Raw genomic sequence first — 19,305 nt, forward strand, 5'->3', positions numbered from 1 at the left:
TGTGTATTCTTATAAAATAAAAAAATTACAAAAAAGTCCTCAAATTATGTGATATTCTGATGACAGACTAAAAAGTTATGATATTTTGAAGTTTGAAGGCCAACTCAAAACGCTGTGTCCAAAAGCGGTTGCAAAAAAGGACATTGCATTTTACGAAGCAAAGTATGATCGATAACGGTACAATTTGCGCGCTGTTTACCTTTCTACAGTTACAAAATCAGATAAAAATAGCAAGGTACGTGTATAAGTTAAAATTCCATCAAAAATAGCTTTTTATCGAATGTCCAGTCATTTTATGTGAACTACGTTTATACGGACATGTAGAATTCATGTCTACCATCAAATATTGCCGAGAACATTTGTCTTAAAAGAACGAAATAATAGCCATATACCCTTTTAAAAACAGGTGTATCATTTAATGTGTAATATAGATATGTGTCTATATATAAACAAACTTATTTGAACATTTTTTTCTTTATTTATTTAAGAATGTGAACTACGTTACGTCAATATTTCATAATAAGGTATTCACAAGACATAAAACTAACCCAGTATTTAAACAATGCCCTAATCCTAATAAAAAATAAGTATGGTTGACATTGTTCAAGGCAATTATTCATGGAAAAAATCTTGTTCCATCATAAAATGTGAAATACGTGATGTGATCTTCGTTACCATGGCAAAACTAAATCTTTCTTTTAACCTTGTGTTTGGTGCAAAAATATTTCTTTTATTCATAACTCAAAACCGGAAACTGTAGCAGACGAATTTTATGCTTCGGGAAAATGCAAAAACACACTATTAAAAATCAAAGCACTGAAAGTTCTGTAAGGTGATGGTTCATATTCATTTATCGAGAAAACGTAATTCACACTTCTTGTAACGTAGAAACAAGTAACATAACTTACATTTTCGTTCCTAAATCCAAATGTCAGAGCGCAAACAACGAAATGAAAGAATGGAATGCCGTTGCAGTGAAAGGCACCCTGGAACTACATGCTGTTGTTCCTATTACAAGAAATTGAATAAGCATAAGAAACATCTCATGTTTCTGTCTACTTTGTTTTAGTGACGGACGCTTTCATCCTGCTTGTGACGGCTGGCGATCTGTTTCTCTGGAGGGAAAACAAAAAAGAAATGCACCTGGGACTGAAACCAATGAGATTGAATTACAAGCAAATGAACCACAGGAAGAAGAAGTAGAGCGACATGTAGAAGGAGGAGAGTCATTACAAGTACAACCGCCAATAGTGTTTGAGCAGAGCTACCAAAAGGACACGTTTGTGGCGAGTGTATATGACAATGTTTGGTACATTTGTAAGGTGCTTGATTTTGATAACAATGATAATGAATATCAATTGGCATTTATGACCAAGAGCAATCCTGTATCCCACACCATGAAGTGGCCAACAAGACCTGAAGAACTGTGGGTTACAGAGACAGACATCGTTTGTCAGGTCAAAAACCAGGCTCCAGTAGGCAGAAAACCTGTCAGGATGTACAAATTATTACCGGATGATGTAAGAAAAATAGAAAGTCTACTATAAAAACAAACATTCCATGTGCTTTATTTATTAAATTGTGGTAACGTAATTCACAAAAAGTGAATGTTGATGATTATCTGTTCATTAATGAATGCTAAATTAAGTGTAATATCGACCATTTATCAAATTTATCCCTAAATACATTGAGATATTTGGCGTTTTTGCTGAATTTGTTACTATTTTGTCTAAATGAATTTGAGTGAATTACGTTACCACTGACTCACGAATATTGTTTCTGTGCATTTGTCGTATAATATAGATAATATATATGTTAAATGGTTTAAATTTTCAAATTCTATCTTATACGTTATGAATTTCATATTTTGATTGTTGATATAAAGTTTGTTTCTTGAATTTTGTTGATTAAAAATTAGAATACTATTTGTTTATTCATATATGATACTGTAAAACCAGAACACATTCCAGACACCCACCATTCATTATATATTCATAAAACAAAGAATCAAACTTCATAATACATTGCTACACACACATATATATATATATATATTTTTATATATATAGACTTCATTTATGTCAAACATTGCAATTTAAAAACATTTTAGTATTCGTGTGAATTACGTTACCTGATTGATGCTTTTCCAATGCAGAATATTTCAGTTAATGCAATGAAATTATGGACAGATTTTTTTTTTAAATGGAATAAAATATATACTTATATTGATTTGAAAAATATTTCTAGCATTCAATTGCGATTATATATTATATATTCAAACGTGAAAAATATGTATTTCAATTTCAAGAAAAACATCAGAAGATAATTTATTATGATGTCGGAAAAAACCTGGGAAAAAAATTAGAAATGCAAAATGTCTACAAAGATCGATGTTTTTCGAAAACTTATATGTGATTGAAGTTTTTAATATTTCGATTTATGATTATCTCAGATTGTCATATTGGTTATTTCTGTAGAAAGATTAGAGCAGAGCAAGTAACGTAATTCACACCACGTAATTACGTGGTTTAAGTGAGTTGCTGAATTTTTTTTCAAATAATACTATTTGGTGCTCATAATCAAGAAATAAGAAGTTGAAATATACCACTTTAAGAAAAAATAAGTTATAACTGTGAAAGTGTTAGGCTGATTCTCGCCGTTTTGGTAATTGCTATGGTCCCATTTAACTGATTTTGGCTGTATAATGTTTATTTTAACAAAACAATACTTAAATTGGGGTACCAAAAACCTTTCTTTCTTAATCAGTGGCGGAACCAGAAATTTTCATAAGGGGTCTGCCACTGACTGCCTCAGAGGGGTCGGTGTAAATATTAATTTCTTTCTGTATATAAACGTTTTGTGATGTTTCTACAATTCCTCAGTTTTGTACCCAGTTTGTTTTTATGTCCCACCTACGATAGTTTTCTGGTCTGTGCCTCCGTTCGTCCGTTCGTTCGTCCCGCTTCAGGTTAAAGTTTTTGGTCAAGGTAGTTTTTGATGAAGCTGAAGTCCAATCAACTTGAAACTTAATACACTGGTTGCTTATGATATGATCTTTCTAATTTTAAAGCCAAATTAGACTTTTGACCCCAATTTCACGGTCCACTGAACATAGAAATGAAAGTGCGAGTTTCAGGTTAAAGTTTTTGGTCAAGGTAGTTTTTGATGAAGCTGAAGTCCAATCAACTTGAAACTTAGTACACTTGTTGCTTATGATATGATCTTTCTAATTTTAAAGCCAAATTAGACTTTTGAACCCAATTTCACGGTCCACTGAACATAGAAATGAAAGTGCGAGTTTCAGGTTAAAGTTTTTGGTCAAGGTAGTTTTTGATGAAGTTGAAGACCAAACAACTTGAAACTTAGTGCACATGTTCCATATGGTATGATCTTTCTAAATTTATTGCAAATTTAGATTTTTATGCCCCACCTACGAAAGTAGAGGGGCATTATGTTTTCTGGTCTGTGCCTCCGTTCGTCCGTTCGTTCGTCCGTTCGTTCGTCCCGCTTCAGGTTAAAGTTTTGGTCGAGGTAGTTTTTGATGAAGTTGAAGTCCAATCAATTTGAAACTTAGTACACATGTTCCCTATGATATGATCTTTCTAATTTTAATGTCAAATTAAAGTATTGACCCCAATTTCATGGTCCACTGAACAAAGAAGAAGATAGTGTGAAGCTCGGGTTAAAGTTTTTGGTCAAGGTAGTTTTTGATGAAGTTGAAGTCCAATCAACTTGAAACTTAGTACACATGTTAACTATGATATGATCTTTCTAATTTTAATGCCAAATTAAAGTATTGACCCCAATTTCACGGTCCAGTGAACATGTAAAATGATAGTGCGAGTGGGGCATCCGTGTACTATGGACACATTCTTGTTCTTATTCAATTATGCATCCCACATACACCTGTGTTTCAATATTTCGGTATTTGACTTAGATACATCTCAGACTGAGTGTGTATGCTTATTTCATGATTTAATATTTGTCAAGATTGTATCCGTTTGTCTGTGTTTCTGAGTAATTCGTTGTACACTAGATCTGCACCTTGTCACCCTTAGATTTGGCGTCACATTAATCACTTTTCCATTAGAACTAATAATTTAATAGCTGACTATAAGATATGGGTTTTGCTAATTGCTGAAGACCGTATGGCACTGATTAAATCAGTCTCATTCTGACTCTGGTGGAAAAGTTGTCTGAACTTGTCTCATAAGCAAACATACCACATCTCCTAAGTTTTACTATAGTTCTTTTATGTGAACTTTTTTTTTTACGGTGTTCGTATTGCTTATTCTTAAGTTTTCTATGTTTTGATGTCACTAAGAATGAATCCTCTTTCTTAGTAAGTTAGAGTTTTCAGTAATATAACAAGCTTACTGTTTTATCTCAGGTTAAGAGTTTTCATATTGCAATTCTAAAGCAATTTGTCCACACTTTAAGATCCAAATTCCGGTATTTCTTTATTTTCATTTCACTTATTCAATCAGAATCTTGCCATAGAATGAAAATATGTTGTTAGCAGCTATCTACAATGCATTTAAATACGAATATGTGTTTGTGGACACGAATAAATGAAAAGAGAAAACATTGGGATATTGCTGTTTAATGACAATGCTTCGGTAATAAATCCAACGTCGATTGCAACTTGGCTGGTGCTTCCAACTGCAGATATATATGGGGGATTGTAAATATGGCATACATGGAACACTCTTTAGCCTTAAATGATCGTATTTTTGCGTTAAAATGTTAAACACATTTGAGAGCAGAAAAGGTTTCTATTTTGTTTTCTCTTTTAAAATCCTACACACAATTTTGATTAGCAATTTTAAAACTAATCGTATTCTCTTCTGTGGTGTTGTATGAAATCTTCTATGGAGAACCGTCACGTTACGTGATATTTCAGTGTAATAACAAAAGACAGTATACTCAGTGGGAAAATAAACTTCAGAAGGTAGAAGACAAAAGTACTTCAAACCATACATACAACTAGCAAGGGATGTCATATTGCATAATAAGGTATATAGGAAATTTTTTTCTGAGACAAGTGCCTGTGCGTAAACATGTCGCACCGTAACTTGAGAACGACTTATCTAAATTTCATGAAACTTAAATAGTTGTTTCTTATGATGGTCAAATGATCTGTATACTTTTTGGTGAAAATAATATTTAAACTTTTTGAGTTACGGCACGTTGTAACTAAAACAGTGGTGTGATTTTTTTTTTCACATGTCGCACCGTATCTCAAAAACGATTCTTGATTATTGCTTAAAACTTTAAACACTTCTTAGTTATATTAATTTTAATATCTGTATACTTTTTGGTGATGATTCAAAATTTCATTTTTGAGTTATTGAGTATTTTGTAAAAAAGGGGGAGGTTTTTTTTTTACATGTCGCGCCGTATCTCAAAAATAATTTATGATTATTATTTTGTAAAAAAGGGGAGGGGTTTTTTACATGTCGTGCCGTATCTCAAAAATGATGCATGATTATTGCTTTAAACTTTACACACTTCTTTGTTATATTAATCTAAAGATTTATATACTTTTTGGTGATGACTCAAAATTTTATTTTTGAGTTATTCAGTATTTTGTTAAAAAAAGGGGAGGGTTTTTTTTACATGTCGCGGTATCTCAAAAACAATTTATGATTATTGCTGGAAACTGTACACACTTCTTTGTTATATTAATCTTAAGACCTGTATACTTTTTGGTTTGATTAAAAAATTTATTTTAGTGATATAAAAACAGGGGGGGATCACATGTCCCGCCGTGTCTCAAAAGAAAAAATAAGGTTATTGCTTAAAACTTTCTCAGAATTTATTTATGATTATTGCATAAAACTTCCACACAAGACGTCGGGTGTATCATGCGCTCATGGCGCAGCTGTTTATTAAAATATGCCATCTTCATGAAGCATCGGATTTTACTTTCCCATTGCAATCAGACGTGGCTACGAATTTATACGTCCCACAAAACCATACGGATGTCCTATTTTTGCAATGGTCTTACTACATATCCCCTTGTACGGAAAATCATGGTACATTATTGATAAACATCCGATGCGGCATATTGGGTCACGAACTCGGAAAACAATTTCTCAAAGAAACAATATATTGTACAACTTGTATCCGACTTAGCCACTGCCGGTCTGTGCATTATTGAAGAAGGCATTGGCGGATCCAAGGGGGGGGGGGGGTTCCGGGGGTTGGAACCGCCCCCTTTTTTTGCCGACCAATGCAATTGAATGGGGGCATATAGCTGGAACCCCCTTTTAACCCCCCCCTTAAAATGGCTGGATCCGCCACTGAAGGGTGACGTTAATTATCAATATCCATAATATGTCGGCAAGTCTATAGGTCAGTATTAACTTTATACACATAGAATCACACTTTAAAAGCTATAATAGCTCAGCCTGATTTGAGGACACAAAGAGATCATTGTATATATAAAGTCACGCATGGCTACTGGATAATGCTTTGTCAAATTTTACTATGATATGTCCTAGGAGGATCCGGGGGCTTCGGTGGTGTAGGGGGCTGGGGATCCACCTCTTTTTTCGTGAGGAAAATTTGGTTGGTTATATAGGGAATCAATGAAGCATGACTGGAGCGGGACCCCATTAAGTCAGTCAGTGCCCCCTCTCCATCTTTATGAAAAGTTCTGGATCCGCCACTGTATGAATAATAAAATTGAGAAAGGAAATGGTGAATATGTCAAAGCGACAACCACCCGACCATAGAGCAAACAACAGCCGAAGGCAACCAATGGGTCTTCAATGTAGCGAGAATTCCCGCACCCGTAGGTGTCCTTCAGCTGGCCCCTAAAATATGCATAATAGTACAGTGATAATGGACGTCATACTAAACTCCGAATTATACACAAGAAACTAAAATTTAAAATAATACAAGACTAACAAAGGCCAGAGGCTCCTGACTTGGGACAGGCACAAAATTGCGGCGGGGTTAAACATGTTTATGAGATCTCAACCCTCCCCCTATACCTCTAGCCAATGTAGAAAAGTAAAACAATAACAATACGCACATTAAAATTCAGTTCAAGAGAAGTCCGAGTCTAATGTCAAAACATGTAACAAAAGAAAATAAATAAAATGACAATAATACATAAATAACAACAGACTACTAGCAGTTAACTGACATGCCAGCTCCAGACCTCAATTAAACTGATTGAAAGATTATGTCTTCATCATATGAATATCAGGTACAATCCCTCCCGTTAGGGGTTTAGTATCATACTATCATAAAATATATGAGAAGAACATAACCCGTGTCATGCCAACAACTGTTTTTTTAGAAATAAATGTGTTTAGTTCCGATGCAAAGACCCTATCAGTGAATCAATGTTAAAGCCAAAATATGCAATCTTTAATGACCTGACAACAGTATCGTAACTATATCCCCTTTTAATAAGTCTATTTAAAGGTTTTGTTAGTTTCTGAGGAGAATACTGACATTTTTGTGCTTTATAAAGAATATTTCCATAAAATTTTGGATGTGAAATACCTGAACGTATAAGATGTCTGCATGTTGAGTTATATTTACGAATTATTTCCTTATACCGGTGATAAAATTTAGTAAATGTTTTGACCAGTTTGTGATATCGAAAACCCTGGTGTAATAATTTTTCAGTAATACATAAATTTCTCTCGCTAAAATCTAATACATTGTTACATACACGAGCGAATCGTACAAGTTGAGATATATAAACACCATAAGATGGTGACAAGGGAACGTCACCATCTAAAAATGGATAATTAACAATAGGAAATGAAAAATCATCTCTTTTATTATAAATTTTTGTATTAAGCTTCCCGTTTATGATATAAATATCAAGATCGAGGAAAGGGCAGTGGTCATTGTTATCATTAGCTTTATTTAAAGTAAGTTCTACAGGATAAATTTCTTTAGTATACATACTGAAGTCGTCATTATTTAGAGCCAATATATCATCCAAATATCTAAAAGTATTGTTAAATTTTTGTATCAAATGTTGTTTTGATGGGTCTTTGCTAATTTTAGTCATAAATTGTAACTCATAACAATACAAAAACAGGTCCGCAATAAGTGGTGCACAGTTAGTCCCCATTGGAATTCCAATAACTTGACGATATACGGAATCTCCAAAGCGAACAAAAATGTTATCAAGTAAAAATTCAAGTGCATAAATAGTATCAAAGCATGTCCAATTGACATAGTTCTTTTGTTTATTGCTACTAAAAAATGATCTAAAAGAGTTTGAACATATGTACTCGCATTCCGACTTTTTAAATGCCCAGTTAATTAGGGATGTGAATTTTTTCTTAATAAGAATATGAGGCAAAGTGGTATATAGGGTAGAAAAATCAAAACTTTGAACAGATTCAAAATCACCAATATATGCATGCAATTTATCAAGTACTTCCAACGAGTTTTTGACACTCCAAAAGTAATTAATTCCACTATTTTCAAAGGCCTTATTTGAACAATTTATTATCAGGTTTTTTATTGTACCAAGTGTACTAGTAAGTAAAACAGACAATTTAGTAGTTGAACAATGGCTAGAAGATGAAATAAATCTATATTTGTAAGGTTTTTTGTGCAGCTTCGGAAGCCAGTACATAGTTGGGACTTTCATTGTGTTTGGTTCTGCTTGTAAAGAAGTAGCTAAAAGTTTATGTTTGTTACAGATGTCGTTTTCTGAAAATGAAGTCAGTTGGAATGTTGGTGAATTCGTGATTTCCTTTTGCAGAACCTCTATATAAAATTTACGTCAAACAATAATGATATTATTAGCAGCTTTATCAGCCGGGACAAAAACAAATTCCTTGGCTAGTTCTGTTAGTTTATTTTTGATACGCGAAATAGGGTTTTTATAGTTTTTGTTGAGGGTAAAATGTTCTTTAAAATGTTGTATTCGAATATCAACTATCTTCATTACTGAATTAAAAAAAGAGTCCATGTATATACATAGCAGACAAACAACCCTTATCTCATTACTGTATAAAAGTGTCCGAGATTTTGATAGATTAATTCGTATAAAAACAATCTAGTTTTTTTTAAATGTATTGCATACCTGCCAACTTTTCAAAATTCAGTCACATGGGGGTTTTGTGCGCAAGATGAAAAACCTTTAAGGTGGTCTACAGTTGTATTTAAATGTTATTTTTCTGCTTTTTCATATTTTTACAAACATTTTTTGTTTTGCCATAAATTGTGGATAAATTGGCTCTTTCAAAATTTCCACATTTTCCATTTAGGAGCTTTCATGTACATGCGGAATTACATACCTCGCAAATAGTGACAGTTGGCAGATATGGATTATTACGTCTATCTATACAGTATAAAAGTGTCCTTTCAGATTTTAAATTCATTAGTATGAACTAAGATTTGTTTAGTATGAATACATGTTGTTTCAATAATTAAACAGGGGCGGATGCAGGAATTTTCGAAAGGGGGGGGTGCTAACCCAGGGCACCCAGGGCAAAGGGGGGGTGCAAAACATATGTCCCGATACAAATGCATTGATCGGCAAAAATAAAGGGGGATGCGCACCCCCGGAACCCCCCCCCCCCCCCCCTGGATCCGCCACTGTTAAAGATCAATATTCTCATTAATAAACATACTCAGCTGTATATGGTGTTCCGCGATTGGAAGGATATCCATGCTACAGAAGAGAATAAGATAGGAGGCGCTTTAAAATAGATAATCTGCGCATGAGTCAGAGCGGGAAGAAAAGGCAAGGGAACTGACTGAACGAAAGGGTTGAAGGGGACTACACAGCCCTGTTTGAAAAAGAAGATAACTGACTTATATTTACAATGACAGCAGTAGAAGTACTATAATATTGTTCTAAAAGTTTCAAGTGGCATGCAGGAAAATGTTACACTGTTCTAATTTTAACATTCGTTTGTTTTCACTGTTGAAGTTCATGTGACCATATTTTTTTATTTACACGTGGTTGATGAAATTTTACAAGTGCGATGAATTTGCATGTTTAGTTAGTTTTTAACAAACACCTTAAATCAGTACAATGGAGTCCTGGGACGATGAAATTGTTATCCCACCAAGTAGAGGCCGTGTAAGTATATGCATTCGATGAATGTCGTGTGGAATGCAGTGCTAAATCATTTTTATTTTCGCTTCGAGTGTTTTCTGAAATTCTGTAGAACGAGACTAGTCATTAACTATCATTTTATCATTGATTATATCAATTTAAACTTCATTAAACATTTAAAACTGGTGGATGCAGTCATGTTTTTGTTCTTTGTGTGAAAGCACTTGTATTAAAGAGTTTTTGGTGGTAGGAAGAAAACCTAGATATTGCTTGGTCAATCATTGTCTAATTTTTTTTATCAGAAAGCTAAGGCAGTGCATTCTCTTTTAAGGATCGGCCTCACATTAGCATGGTCAGCCAAATACACTGTGGGTTTTAAGTTTTAGTTGCGAGATGACTTGTCACCTATAGCAGAAAACATCACTCTGATCAATTTTAATCAAATGATGTAGGGTAATATACGTGCAAGTTTTTTGGTGGTAAAGGCATTTGGCAAAAGGCTAATAGTAGCAAAGTTGTATTGGGGTTAGATCTTTCAAATGTAGGGGTAAATAAAAAGAAATTGTTTGAAACCGTATGCATGAAACCAAGAATCTTGTTTCAATAATGTTTTCTCCCAATTCATTGTTTGCATTACAAAACCATGCAATGGCCTTTTATTCCTAATGACATAATTAGAAATAAAGCTAATGTATATGCTTTTAATGTACATACCAATACACTGCATTTACAAAATAGAAATGATTGACCAAGGAGTATGCGAAAGATACTTTAATAGCAAACTGTACCATCTCTGACTTGATCTGCTTTTAGTTATAGATATCTGCTTAAGACGTTGGCAGTGGGTCACCAGCAACATATTTTCAAGCCAACAGAACAGCTTATAACCTTCATTGCATGCTAGGGTTTTAAGAATATTTATTTTCATTGAACTTTTTTTTTTTTTAGCTCACATGGCCCAAAGGGCCAAGTGAGCTTATGCCATCACTTGGCGTCCGTCGTCTGTCGTCGTAAACTATTTCAAGAATCTTCTCTTCTGAAACTACTGGGCCAAATACTTCCAAACTTTAACTGAATGTTCCTTAGGGTATCTAGTTTATAAATTGTATCCGAAGTTTTGATCTATCAACAAACATGGTCACCATTGCTAAAAATAGAACATAGGGGTCAAATGCAGTTTTTGGCTTATAACTCAAAAACTTGAGCATTTAGAGCAAGTCTGACATGGGGTAAAATTGATTATCAGGTCAAGATCTATCTGCCCTGAAATTTTCAGATAAATCGTACAACCCGTTGTTGGGTTTCTGCCCCTGAATTGGAAATTTTAAGGAAATTTTGCTGTTTTTGGTTATTATCATGAATATTATTATAGGTAGAGATAAACTGTAAACAGCAAAAATGTTCAGCAAAGTAAGACCTAAAAATAAGTCAACATGACTGAAATGGTCAGTTGACCCCTTTAGGAGTTATTGCCCTTTATAGTCAATTTTTAACCATTTTTCATAAATCTTAGTCATCTTTTACAAAAATCTTCTCCTCTGAAACTACTGGACCAAATTGAACTAAACTTGGCCACAACCATCATTGGGGTATATAGTTTGAAAATTGTGTCCGGTGACCTGGCCAACCAACCAAAATGGCCGCCATGGCTAAAAATAGAACATAGGGGTAAAATGCAGTTTTTGGCTTATAACTCAAAAACCAAAGCATTTAGAGCAAATCTGACATTGGGGTTAAATTGTTTATCAGGTCAAGATCTATCTGCCCTGAAATTTTCAGATGAATTGGACAACCCATTGTTGGGTTGCTGCCCCTGAATTGGTAATTTTAAGGAAATTTTGCTGTTTTGGTTATTATCTTGAATATTATTATAGATAGAGATAAACTGTAAACAGCAATAATGTTCAGCAAAGTTAGATTTACAAATAAGTCAACATGACCGAAATGGTCAGTTGACCCCTTTAGGAGTTATTGCCCTTTATAGTCAATTTTAACCATTTTTCGTAAATCTTGGTAATCTTTTACAAAAATCTTCTCCTCTGAAACTACTGGGCCAAATTAATCCAAACTTGGCCACAATCATCTTTTGGGTATCTAGTTTAAAAAATGTGTCCGGTGACCCGGCCATCCAAACAAGATGGCTGCCACGGCTAAAAGTAGAACATAGGGGTAAAATGTCAAAAACCAAAGCATTAAGATCAAATTTGACTGTGGTTGAATTGTTTATCAGATCAAAATCTATCTGCCCTGAAATATTCAGATGGATCGGACGACACGTTGCTAGGTTGCTGCCCCTGAATTGGTAATTTTAAGGAAATTTTGCAGTTTTTAGCTCACCTTTCCTAAGGCCAGGGTTTTTTAATTTGTTGGTTTACGGATTTTACCCATGAAAAAGTCGGGTCGGTCGGTCGGGGAAAAAAAAAGAAAAAAAATATCTTTCAAGACAGAACATGCAGAAAAATATGCAAAATAAATATATATTTTACCTTACTAACAATATGTTTGTTATGCTATTTTATCATCATTTCTTAGATTTTATTTCATTGAAATCAGCTGTCATAAACATTGCATGACATTCTAATAATTTCCCGTAAACAAAAAGGGGGGGGGTGTGCAAAATTAACGAAAAGACGAAATTAAATCCTCATTTCACAAACATGAAAAATAGATTCACGTAGCTCTTAATCAATTATAGAAAACTTGGTGAATTATGATCTTCAAGCACGAAAACTGATAAAGAATGTAAAAAAATGTAAAAACGTCGTACGAAAATAAGGGCCCCCCCCAAATAAGTTTCAACACACGTGTCAACAAACGTAATAGACTCGTCCACTGGAAAAATGAGAATATCGGGTTAATCTGTTGTCATGCATTCCCGTTTTTATCCAAATGGACGATATTTTTTTATTATTAATGAAACAAGAAAATTGCAAATGATTATTTAATATATTCAGTACTTTAACTTGACGTCTTCCACCTGTCCACATTTGGACAAGTCTATTTCTATCAGATGATGCATCTTACGGAATGATGACAAATACAGGAAATGAACTTATTGTGTTATTGGTTTTAAACACAGGTTTCGTTTCACAAAATTATTTGCGCAAACGACATTTCAAGGTCAGTTATAATTGATTTGTCTATTTTTAGAATGTAAACTGGAAGTTTTATTTTTTCACTACAGAAAGACATTAGTGTTGTCAATTTTGATAGCGATAAATGCATTTCATTTCATAAAAAAAGAATATTTAATTATTTTTCAGGGATAATGCATCTGTAAGGGTCGGCGGGAATAAAAAAGCATGAAAAGTGAATTTTATTTTTATTCTGAAAATCGGCAAAATCGGGTCGGCAGATCCGTAAACCAACAAATAAAAAAATTCTGGCCTAAAAGGAAATGTGAGCTTTTCTCATCACTTGGCGTCCGTCGTCGTTAACAATTTTTCAAACATCTTCTCCTCTGAAACTACTGAATGGATTTGGATGAAACTTAGCATGATTGTTCCTTAGATTATCCTGCACAAAGTTTGTGCTTCGATTTTTGATCCGTCATAAAACATGGCCGCCGTTACTTAAAATAGAACATAGGGGTCAAATGCAGTTTTTGGCTTATATCTCAAAAACTAAAGCATTTAAAGCAAATCTGACAAGGGTAAAAATGTTCATTAGGTCAAGATCTATCAGCCCTGAAATTTTCAGATGAATCAAACAACCCATTGTTGGGTTGCTGCCACTTAATTGGTAATTTTAGTTTTTGGTCATTATCTTGAATATTATTAGAGATAAAGATAAACTGTAAACAGCAAAAATGATCAGCAAAGTAAGATCTACAAATAAGTTAATATGACCAAAATTGTCAATTGACCCCTTAAGGGGTTATTGTCCTTTAATGACAATTTTTCACAATTTGTTCATCATATTTGCTAACTTTAAAAAATCTTCTCCTCTAAAACTACTCAACCAAATTCAACCAAACTTCATTTGAATGATCAGTAGGGTGTATAAAATAAAGTTTGTGTTTTATTTTCTATTTCGTCAAAAAACATGGCCGAAGGCATTGTTTACCAGGTGAGCGATTCAGGCTCTTGAGAGCCTCTTGTTTAATAATCTTGTCCTTGTTACCACTCACTTCCGTACAAAAAATGTCAAACATACATGTATGAACAACTCATATTTTTAGGAACATAATGCCCTAGCTACAATGTACATAAAAAAATATATATCAACATTGAACAACTTGTAGCATTTTGAAAATAATAAACTTTTGGGTTGCATGTCCACGCCCTTAATTTCTATTTTGGGAACTGTAATATAGATTTCCTGGGGCATTGAACAAATTGTAGCATTTTGAAAAGTGCATTTTTGGGTCACTGGTCCACTCTCTAAAATTCTAATTTGGAAAGACGAGAACACTGATTAAAACCATTTAAAGCACCAATAGATTCAGAAGAAATATCTGATTATATCTAGATTAATTCAAGAAAAGAATTGAAAGGAAAGGTCAGAAGGCAGTTAAAAATTACATGTAATATGATTGTGTTGTTTCTAAAGTAAATCAAGTTAATGAAGAAATAATATTTAAAGGAAAATGTCTGAGGGGAAACACTTCTTATGACAATTTATAGGGAACTTGACATTGTGATGAGAAGTACAAAAGTATATGGAAAGTGTTGTTCAATGTTGTAGATGAATATACAGTTCAGGTTATTGCAATGAGTTTATTTTGCATGATGTTTTATTTTAATTTGAAATTTAAATCACTTGCATGCTGTTTTAATTGTTTTATTTTCAGGTAGTACAGTAGACTGGAAAACTTGTTTTCACAGATATTTTATTTCACGTTAAGCCTTTTACATTGTATATCCCAATTTGTGTGGATTTTCAAACAAACCTGATGTAATTAAAAGAGGAAAGATCCAAGTATTAAATTTTCAACATGATTTAAATTTGCGATGATATTTTCTTTATCTCAAAGGTCATGAATTCGAAAATCAATTGGTTTACATTACAGTATATGAAATAATTTCAATTTTGAAAGTTGCACAAGATTTCCAGAAACCAGTACTACTTAAATAACTGTTATTTGATCTCCTACACTGCTAACTATTAACCAATTTGCAAATCAATTTATATTCTACTTCCTTGTACAAATGTAACGCTAAACATTCTTTCTGCTTAGGTTCACTTAAAATTAGAGATTGTTAGATAGTAATTTAAAAATAAATAATTGTTCATAAATGATCTTCAATTTTTAAATTTTTTTCTGAAATCTTATGAAAACAATGTTTGAAATTTCACTATTTATTTCCGTAATTTAATTACATTTTTTGAAAAAATATTTTATTTTTTTTTCTTTATTATAGGCTCAAGGAGGTTTTGGGCGTGGTGGGTAAGTGAAGTTTTGTGCAATAATCTACTTGTGCATTTATACATTGTATTATAATTATTTTTTTTTAAAAGATAAAAGTAAAAAAAAAACATGGCAGAACCTCAATGGCTCGTGGTGAAGAGATAAGCTCGGGCTTTTTGTGTGATTCAAGATATTTTGAGCAAAGTTATTTCAATATATTTTTCATGCTGCCTGAACTGGTAAAAAACATGTATTTCTTTTTTGAAAGAATTGAAACAAAAATAAATGAAACAAAAATAGTTTAATTTTCTCTGTCAAAAAGTTAGTTCCACTTCAAAGTTATAATGCTATTATGAAATGTTAATCATTTTACTTATTTTCCAGGTTTGGAAGAGGATCCACCTCATCAGGGTCAACATCAGCTCCTATACCTGGTAAGAATGGTTTACCTTAATTCTCTCCGCGCCAGAAGTCGCATAAGGCCTCCACACTGCTTTTCCACTCTTTTCTATCTTTTGCCGCTGTTCTGGTTACATTCCAACTTGTCCATCCTTGTTGGTTCCTTTCTCTTTCTGTTGTTCTTCACCATGTAGTTTTTGGCCTTCCTCTAGTTCTTTTCCCGTCAGGTGCCCATCCCAAGTGAGCTTTTCCCATCACTTTGCGTCCGGCGTCCGGCGTCCGTCGTCGTTAACTTTTACAAAAATCTTCTCCTCTGAAACTACTAGGCCAAATTTAATCAAACTTGGCCACAATCATCATTGGGGTATCTAGTTTAAAAAATGTGTCCGGTGACCTGTCCAACCAACCAAGATGGCCGCCATGGCTAAAAATAGAACATAGGGGTAAAATGCATTTTTTGGCTTATAACTCAAAAACCAAAGCATTTAGAGCAAATCTGACATGGGGTAAAATTGTTTATCAGATCAAGATCTATCTGCACAGAAATTTTCAGATGAATCGGACAACCCGCTGATGGGTTGCTGCCCCTGAATTGGTAATTTTATGGAAATTTTGCTGTTTTTGGTTATTATCTTGAATATTATTATAGATAGAGATAAACTGTAAACAGCAATAATGTTCAGCAAAGTAAGATTTACAAATAAGTCAACATGACCGAAATGGTCAGTTGACCCCTTAAAGGAGATGTGACATGATTTTTTTTTTTTTTTTTTTTTTAGATAAATATTTATTTATACATAATTACCCCAAAAAAACATCGATAACAATATAATTATCGTTTAAATGGATAAAAAATAAATTTAAATGTATCGATCTGTCGCCATACTAATTATGCATATTTCAATCCCGGAAGTCACTCAGAACGAGGCTGTGACGTCAGTGGTTACATCAATCATATTTGACTGACGGGTGTAAAGGCATAATAAGTGCAATTTCATATTCGAATATCTTCCAACAAAACCCATGACAGTGATTAAAAATGGTTCTATGTTCTGCCAGTAGATGCAACAATAGGCATAAGGACAATTTGATAAAAAAAAAAAAATCTGTTTTCTGAGTAACCCGCAGACTAGTCCCAGGAAGAGATAGGACTTCTTACCAAGCACTAGTCATAGACTTTGTTCCGCCCACTTAACAAATGCATGTTACGATTGTGACCCAGAAGTTATGAAGAATCTCGAGGGATGTCCTACCATGAAGCCAAAACTTCGTCCAAATGCGGTACCTGACATTCCATTGACACAACCAACAACAGCTGAGCCCCACCTAAGCGGGGAGCTTGTGAGAAGCGGAGAATAGCTGAGGGAGAAAAAAAAATATTTTTCTTCGCAAATATTTTTTGTGTCCCTTATTAATAATTTTTTTAATAGTTTAGTCATATTTGTGTATAATTCTACAGCCAAATATATCTCAATGTTTAAAATTTGGTATTGTGTACCTCCTGCGTGTACCTCACTACCTGTTCACGTGTGCAGGTGTGTACACTGAAATTGGACATAATGAATTAAAAGTCATCAACATCGATCAGAAGTTACATGTATGCGGCACACTTTCTCTGCAGTGCTGGGTTACCTTTGAAGTTGAAAGCTACAGGTGTCATGCCCCCGGGTGGTGATATATATGACATCGGCAATACGCACTATTGCGTAACATGCGTCGAATCTGTGTACATCCATGATCACCTACTGGGTGCACAGGTGAGGTTGGGAAATATACTAGAGCAATGGTTACAGATATAAGTTACGTAATGCATATCTGTTTCACCTGTTTGAATAAACAATGGTCAATACCTTACTGTCGGATATGGGGGTTAACAGAATAGAGAAAAGAAGACTGACAGTGCAGCTTAAAAAAGGGGGCGGATACAAAATAATGTGTTTGTGAATTTACTTAGTAAAGAATGGAGTATAATAATATTAGATAAGCAAAATAAATAGAGAATTAAGAAGAAATGCTTCTAAAGTAAATAATTAATAATAAAAAAAAAGCCTGTCAGTCCCCATAACTAATACATAACCTGTAGTGGGTACATAAATTTCCTTCTGAGTTTTCTTATAAAAATTAGGCAGGTATGAAGGGTGTATTGCAATAAGTTATTAGTACTTACCTATTCTACTTATTTATTAAAAATCATTTTATTTCTTAATAAAAAAATAAATTGTGAAGAGATATCAAGTGATGCTTTTAAAATGACAGACCATTGACACAAGGTTATCGTGGTGAAAAATTATATGCAAAAGGTGACTTGAATGAGAAACAAATATTTTGGCTAGTGAATGTATGCAAGTCTTTATATTTCATAAGACATGGAGATGAATAACATAGTTTTAACTTAAATAATTCAGATAAATCCAACTGATACAGACCTGGGAGTAGTAGATAATGTATGAGTATAGACTGAGTTAGTTAAAACATATTTTACTTGCTGAATTAAAGCAAAAAGGATTAGACACAAGTAAATCATACTTATGAAGTCTTCTCCATAATACAATATAAAATTACAATAATAGTATGATGAAATGGACATGCATATAAGGAAAACAGTTTATAGAATAATACTAGCTTTCATACGTAAAAAAAAGAGAAAAAGAAAGTTTGAAAAGTCATATGATTCTGTGACGGTGACGTGTGTACTGATGATGACAATGATGTTCCGTGCCAGTAACAATAACCTCTCTCAAGGCATAAAAAATCTGTTTGACCATGTTATGAAATTTTGAACATGTTTGAAAATTTGAATATTTTGTTCATTCGAAAGTTCCATGTGTCCGCAAATTAATAGTTTTGTATCTAAAACAATGTTTTCGGATAGCCAGTTGAGATTATTGAATAAGGTTTTTCTACATAATGTGTATTTTGGACAAACAAAGAAGTAATGGTAGACATCATCAATATCTGACTCACAATGACAAGAAGGATCATTTATAAATTTATAATATTAGCTCTAAATAGATCATTGTTTAAGAATGAAGGGGAACATCTCAATTGCGTTAGATGATATTCAATTTCCTTTGGCCGTACAAATGAAACGTTTCAATTTTACATAATGGCCTATCGTTTTTTTTATTTGTTCTGTTATGCATTACTACTCTCTGTTTTCTGTCGTGTAGATAATCCTGAAACCAATTCAATAAGTTTCCGTCAATACCATAAGCTTTCATTTTACATATAAGGCCCCTATGCCAAACTTTGTCGAAGTTGAAGAGAAGTCACAAAATACAAAACAATTTATAGACTGAGGATATACAGCACGGAAAAAATATCACAAAAAATAAGCCAGTACTCATAGAACATTTTCAATGGGATTATTATGGAGGAGAAAAAGACATGAATATATATTACTGTTTTAAATCTTACTTATAATACCCCCCCCCCCCCCTGTTATGTCATACTTATTACACATTTATTTGGGGCAGCTTTAGTAATTCAAATTTTACACCCAACA

At 33.4% G+C, this 19,305-nt stretch overlaps 1 protein-coding gene across 2 annotated transcripts in view; it reads left to right on the forward strand.

Moving 5' to 3' along the window:
- Positions 1-9,688: 9,688 nt before the first annotated feature.
- Positions 9,689-19,305, forward strand: part of LOC143083949 (ATP-dependent RNA helicase DDX4-like) — a 34,904-nt gene continuing 25,287 nt past the window's right edge. Inside the window, exons 1-3 of one of the 2 annotated variants that reach the window (XM_076260374.1) lie at positions 9,689-9,830; positions 15,415-15,440; positions 15,786-15,835. In XM_076260374.1, the coding sequence (XP_076116489.1) occupies positions 9,816-9,830; positions 15,415-15,440; positions 15,786-15,835 (91 nt within the window). In that variant the 5' untranslated portion in view covers positions 9,689-9,815. Of the gene's footprint in view, positions 10,076-15,414; positions 15,441-15,785; positions 15,836-19,305 lie in introns of both variants that reach the window. The other variant, XM_076260369.1, reaches the window with a different exon arrangement.

The sequence above is a fragment of the Mytilus galloprovincialis genome, chromosome 1 (genome assembly GCF_965363235.1).
Source record: "Mytilus galloprovincialis chromosome 1, xbMytGall1.hap1.1, whole genome shotgun sequence".
Lineage (NCBI taxonomy): Eukaryota > Metazoa > Mollusca > Bivalvia > Mytilida > Mytilidae > Mytilus > Mytilus galloprovincialis.